Source organism: Fundulus heteroclitus, chromosome 6 (assembly GCF_011125445.2).
Source record: "Fundulus heteroclitus isolate FHET01 chromosome 6, MU-UCD_Fhet_4.1, whole genome shotgun sequence".
In the NCBI taxonomy this organism is placed as follows: domain Eukaryota; kingdom Metazoa; phylum Chordata; class Actinopteri; order Cyprinodontiformes; family Fundulidae; genus Fundulus; species Fundulus heteroclitus.
The window spans coordinates 13,108,922-13,115,258 of NC_046366.1; the positions used below are offsets into that span (position 1 = coordinate 13,108,922).

General features: G+C 44.0%; 1 protein-coding gene across 1 annotated transcript; it reads right to left on the reverse strand.

The window, feature by feature from the left end:
• Positions 1-1,165: 1,165 nt before the first annotated feature.
• On the reverse strand, positions 1,166-6,248 carry LOC118563433 (protein CASC1-like). The gene is made up of 9 exons (XM_036138080.1): positions 6,149-6,248; positions 5,865-6,060; positions 5,653-5,782; positions 5,124-5,278; positions 4,892-5,033; positions 4,411-4,625; positions 3,053-3,211; positions 2,713-2,826; positions 1,166-1,860 (listed from the first exon to the last, which is right to left on the reverse strand). The coding sequence occupies exons 1-9, from the start codon at positions 6,214-6,216 to the stop codon at positions 1,585-1,587; spliced, it is 1,455 nt and encodes a 484-aa protein (XP_035993973.1). The 5' UTR covers positions 6,217-6,248; the 3' UTR covers positions 1,166-1,584.
• Positions 6,249-6,337: the final 89 nt, after the last annotated feature.

Here is a 6,337-nt window from a genome sequence, read left to right on the forward strand (position 1 = left end):
TGCTAATGGGCTAAAGGCAAAGCATTGGGCGAGATTGGGGTTACAGCCTGGACAGGTCATCAGTCCATCACAACAACACAGAGACGATCAGGACAAACAACCATGCACACACATCCAATCACTCCTAACAGCAATTTAGATAGACTAAATAACCCGAAAAGCATGTTTTAGGAAAGGTGGAGCAAGCTCCAGTGCCCTGAGACAACTCACATGCCCAGGAAGAACAGAAATACTCCATGCAGGGTCTGGAACCCAAGACCTAATTGGTGCAAAACAAGAGTGCTACCGATTGCTTTCCACCCCCCTTTTGTGTCGCTGTGGAGGAATTTAGCTTTTTTAGTGTGTCTGCAAAGTCTACAGTTTTAATGTCGGCGTGGAAAAAACGTCCACATTTTTCCCTCAGAGTGCTCCTCGACCTCCAGCTGTTGACGGTGGCTTTGGTCCGCTCTCAGACCAGTGCTCTGCTGAAGGAGCTGAAACAGTCTCGGGATTGTTTCTTGGCCTCTCTTAAGGCAAAGCTTTCTTAAAGTCGCAACGCTTCATTTCAGTCTGCATATCATGCAGAGAAAAGGGTCTTAATTGGGTTATGACGCTGTACAAAATACTTTCAAATGTTTAAAAAACAAAAAGATCATTTGTTTTATTTTTTACATACCCTCTCATGCACACGCCAGGAGGAGCTGCTGCTTAACAACAGCTCCTCCACTGGTTGTGTCATTGGCAGAGAAAAGTCGTCCTGGGTTGACCCATGTTTGCTGCTTATTCCTACTAAAAAAAGCCTGGACTCACTCGATCTCGCAATGAGTCAATTATTACCCAATTACGTCTTTTATGTCATAATACATTGCATAAAAAAGCTTTTTTAGCTGCTTTGATGCTCTTGCATGGGAACATCTACCGCGGCTTGCAAAATAATACTACACTTTAAACTTTTTCACCCTCTGTCCAGTTACAACCACAAAACTATGTATTTTGTTCCAATTTTATTGTAAAACTGGAGTGTAATGACTCATGGTGGGGTTTTTTTTCTTTCACAAACAAAAACAGTGGAGCTGCAGGTATCCACAGCTCAGGTGGTTGAGTCTTTAACCAGGAAATATGTTAGTTCTCTGCTCCACAAATTTAACCTTGAAGGATCGGTGGCCAGAAGATAATTCCTACTAAGTGTCATTTGCAGTTTGCTACTAGCCAGCTCTCTTTACATCATGTTGGAGAAAGCAGACATTTATTACTTTACGAGCAGTTATCTGTAACAATCAGGAGAAAACATGAAATATTTAGATTTGTTGTTAAGTTAAGAAGGCTGTTATTGTTTGGGCAATTACTGACCTGGAATCAGCGTGACAAATGAGTTAAGAAATCTGACCCGTGACTTTTGCATAAAATTCAAACTCCGGCACGTTTATGCAAAGCATTTATTCACGGTCGATCTTCACCAAGCATATTGTTCCGTCCCTAACAGCGGGATCGTCTGTTATAACGAAGCCTTTTGAAAACGACTTTTATTTAACCTGAGTCTGTTACGCTTCCCAGCATAAAACGCAACCTTCCTGCATTTATCAGTGCATTAGTCTCACGTCAGAATTATGAAAAAAACAGAGGGCGAGTAGCACGCAGGAGGCTGTGCACGGCGTCAACGAACAAGTAATGGGAATTTGTGGCCATGGCTATTCCATCGGGGCTCATGTTATCCTGCAGCATGTGGATGAAGGTGGAGTGGAACTGGCTGCCGGGGGCATGGTCTGGAGAAAAGGCTGCGCTGTTCTCGGTGATCTCCAGCCTCCGACTCCTCTGGGCTCCCACAAGGTACATGCTCCAGGAGTCCTCAGGTACAGGGGCGGGGTCACGGTGCTCACACGCCTGGCATAGAGGATGGACATACAGATGAGTGAAAGCAGAAGAACTTTGTGGTGTGCTGTCATTGGCTGCAGTCTTTGCAGGAGTATTCACACCTTTTTTTTTTTTGTTTTTTTTTTTGTATTCACACCTTTTGAACTCTTCAGCGATTTGTCACATAACAGCTAAGGTGTTCAATATATTTTTAAGGCGTCTTATACAAAGGGCTAACTCAAAATAGTGAGGTGGGAGGAAAATAGTTCATGGTTTTCAAACGTTATGACAAATAGAAATCCAAAAATCGGAGTGTGCATGTCTATTTAGCCCCCTAAGTTGATATTTTGTAGAACAACCTGTATTTACAGCAGCAAGACATCTGGAGAATGACTCTACCACCATTGATCATCTAGACGCTTAAATTTTTTGCCCATTCTTCTTTGACTAATAGCTCAAACTCAATGGATGGAGCGTGTCTATCAACAGCAACTCCCAGGGTTTAGTGCTGGACTTTGGCTCATTCTATCATCTAAATGTTTTAGCCTAGGACACCATCACCATGGACGCCTCTCTCCGAATGAACACCACAGCGATCCTTCATCTCACTCTTAACTCTTTTAGGACCTCTGAAAGATTTTCTTCAGGGAATGCTCTGTATTTAGCTTCCTCCATCTTCCCATTAACTTCAACTAACTTCCCTTTCCTCGGGGAAAGCATCCCCACAGTATGATGCTGCCACTACCACATTTGGCCTTGGGGCTGGAGTGTCAAGCGTGACACTGAAGCCTCAGTTTCCTAGTTGTTGGACATGACTGTGCTTTAAAGGAATAGTTAGTGTAATGTTTAAAGGAAAATCAAGGTTGCAGCAAACAGAAATACCTGAAGGACCAGATGCTCATCTCCACATTTGGCATTCCACTTGCTCCAGGAGAACGCACAAGCAGATGCAAACAGGGCCATCTGCTCGTAAGCAGCCTGTTCTGTCAGCGATTCCTGAGAAGAAGAAAAAAAAAAGAGCCAAGCAAGCAGAACATGTTCTGATGCTGTGAGGAACAAAATGTCATTCTGATATTGCTTGGCACATTTAACTTTAACGTAGGAAACGTGACAAGACGAAGAACTTGTCGAGCAAAAAGCCCACCACCCCTAACGGCACGTAACCAAACACGCTGCCATCTGGTCTCGCTTTGCACCGTTATAAAATGAAACCAGTGAAAACCTTCTTGCAGATGCTGACGTATTTGTGCGTGTGCTCGTTTGCAAAGGTGTTGATCCCCGCCTTGAGCATGGCTTTCTGCAGCTCCGGTCCGCTCATCCACTTCCCCGTCAGGTGAGAGAGGCCTCTGTGCTGCTCCATCTCCAGCATGCACTGGTTGTTCTGTCCGTCACATTAAAACACAAAAAAACGTAATCAGGCTGCTACGATCACAGCATCGGTTTTAAACAAAGACACGTCGCTACTGCTGGAAGATGGTAATCAGCTGTTTAACCGGGCATGGAAACAACCACATGGCGCAAGATGTATGATTTGTTGGTGTTTAACATCATAAAAACATGTTTATGTTTCTATTTATAAAATGCTGGAACTGTTTTGGCAGCAGAAAGCCAAAGGAAGTTCTTGGAGACCCAAACTATTAAGGGATATCATATAATATTTGAAGCAAGACATTACCAGGGTTTCGGTGCCATTAAAACGTGAAACCAGGGGAAATATGTTGATTTATGAGTTGATTTGCTGGTATAACTCCTTGCTCTTTGTTTTTAGGTTTCCCTCTGAACAAATAGCTGACCACCAAATAAACTTAGACTGAAATCCTGTAGAAATGAACAAATAATCTCCCGGGGGTCCCCTCGTTTTGTTTGTTCCAGCTGTGTCCCTTGGACGCAAAAAAAGTACCATTTAAAGGTTGTCACGTGATCAATCGGCATATTTTGTTTCCAATAACTCATAAAAGCAATTTTAAAATCAGTTAATAACATATTCAACTAACATTTAGGAGTGTTTATCCCTTAAAATACTACTTTTATTTTAACAGAAAACGTTACTTCATCCAAACGTTTCTGGCATAACGTATTAATTCCCCGGTTGCATGGAGAGGGTAAAAGATCTGATGAAGACTCCAGCAACACTTACGGGGAACCAACGGGGAACCAACGGGGAACCAACTTGACCAGCGCCTTTCAGCTTGTGGCCTTCATCCGGGTCGTCCAGTGACTGCTCGCGCAGTGTGAGAGCTGGGATTTTTTTTCTTGATTCATCCATTAAAGGAAATATCAACTAATAAAACAATCAACCTAATCTGTCTTTTATTGTTCCAGACAGAACTTGAGTGATGTATTCTTTTGTTTTTGAGATCGGGAAGTTCAAGTTTCAAATTCTCTACAAATTCACAATTAAGTTATTGAGTCTTAGTAAAGCTTCTAAAAGTTCTAAACTCAACCTTTTTTCTAAAAAATACATATTTTTAGCTGCTTTTAAGTGACGTAATTGTCCCTCAAATATCTGAATGTTTGGTCCCAAAAGTTGCAGCAGATTCAACAGCAGGCGGCTTGACTTTCACAGAACAAGTCTCTTGCCTGAATGGTGATGCTGAAGTCAAGGAGGGCGCCCTTGATGGTAAACAAAGCAGAGTTTTGGCCCAGCGGGCGCAGCTCCCAGCCCCGAAAGGGAAGGTTGGCGTAGGTGTTCTGCATCAGCGCAACGGTCTGGAGCGTTTCCATGCTGAAGGAGATCCTGGCCTCTGCCTCCTCGTAGGAGACGTCGGTGATGCCATCCGATCTCCACTGCTCGTCTGGGCGTGATGAAGCCAGAATTGGTGACTCTCACAGATCGAACAGACAGTGCCATTCAAACGCATTCTTTCCCATGAAGCTTTTTTCACATTTTGTTACATTAGAACCTGAAACTTGGTCAGAATTTAATGTGACAGACTAACATAAAGTAGAGCATAATTGTGAAGTGGAAGGATTTGTTTTTGTTCGCATTTTATGATTGTAAAATAGCAAAACATGAAAAGGCTCAAGGGACCACTTCCAATGGTATTTCCTTTGTACGTACCTCCAGCATCCCAGCGAGCCACAAGTGGAGGCTCCATGTTTACAACCCAGTCAGGAAGGGTAATGGACACCCCGAGGGGGGGGCACGCCTCATTGTTGGGCCTCCCTGTTGGATATGGGAACTCCTTCAGGCCATCCACAATCTGGAAGAACATACCATGGATATTTGAGGATCTGCTCAACTCAACGTGAGCTGCGAGTGCACATTGTCACTAAATGCTTGTTGTAATAACCTGCAGTATGGTATAACCTTTTCCCCTGATGGGCTGTGGTGGGAGGTGGAATAGATCATAGTAGAAAACTCCACCCAGCGTTGTGTACTGCATCAGATCTACAATCTGGGCTCCGCTTCCTGCCGCCGCAACTTCAGGAACAGTTGGATCCGTAGCTGTGGACAGAGAGAAGGTTGACAATTATACAGATGTGCTTTAGAGAGAAATGTTACATGGAAACTCAAAAAATATAAAAAAAATCTGCCATTTTGTTTGACCGTTCAAAGTTTCTTGGTTCGTCAAGATGATTCTCCCGCCATCCGACAGGTTTCTCCAGTTCTTCAGAAGTGAAGAAGCCCTTTGGATGTGAGGAGGAACATCTTCAAGAACCCAGGTTTAAAAATTAAAACAACTGGGAAATCACAATCGGAAAAGAGTTGTACGGGTTTGGCCGAAGGATGTCACGGAGGCTTCATGAAGCCCTCATGGGAAGGAAACCACAATAAAAAAAGATTCTATTCAAAAATCTACTTAGTTTTTTTTTCTTTACTTGGAGCATCAGAAAAATCCTGGCTGGACATGTGACCGTTGAGCGCTTCCATCTGTGTAAATATCTGGCTCCTGCTTTCCTCTGAGCCCTGCTGTGGGCTGCTGTTTCTTGACTGCAGGCTGGGTGAACTCTGGCAGATACAACCACACGTAAAATGACAAGGTTGCTCTTCATGTGGCGACCTAAAGCAGGAACTGATCCGTTGGGCCAACCTGTTTAGCGTCTGACTCCTGGGGGGGCAGCGTCTTCTCCTCCGCTATCTGCTCCTGGGAAGGATGGCGGATCCTGGCCAGCGTTGACAGGTGGTCATAGTGGGTGTGGAGCATCCGTACGGCGATGTCGCTCCCGGCCAGGTGCATGGGAATCCTAAAGCCCATGCCAGCTTCCTCAAAGTCGAGCCCCTTAAAGCTGAAAACAAGAAAATCTAAACCAATGAGTTTGTCTGTGGCAAGAAAGGGAAACCATTTATATATTCCCAACTCATTTAGACGCTAACTTTGGATTTTTGAAGAGGTTGGCCCAGAGACACAGCGTCAGCTTTTCATGTTTGGACATAGTCTGCATGTTCCTTGTGTCAGGGTCAATGTTTTCACTTGCTCCCTGCGATCGAGACAAAACAGGTTTCCACATATTGGGATCTTAATTTACTGACAGGATTGAGGCTTTACTTCCTCTTACCTTTAGG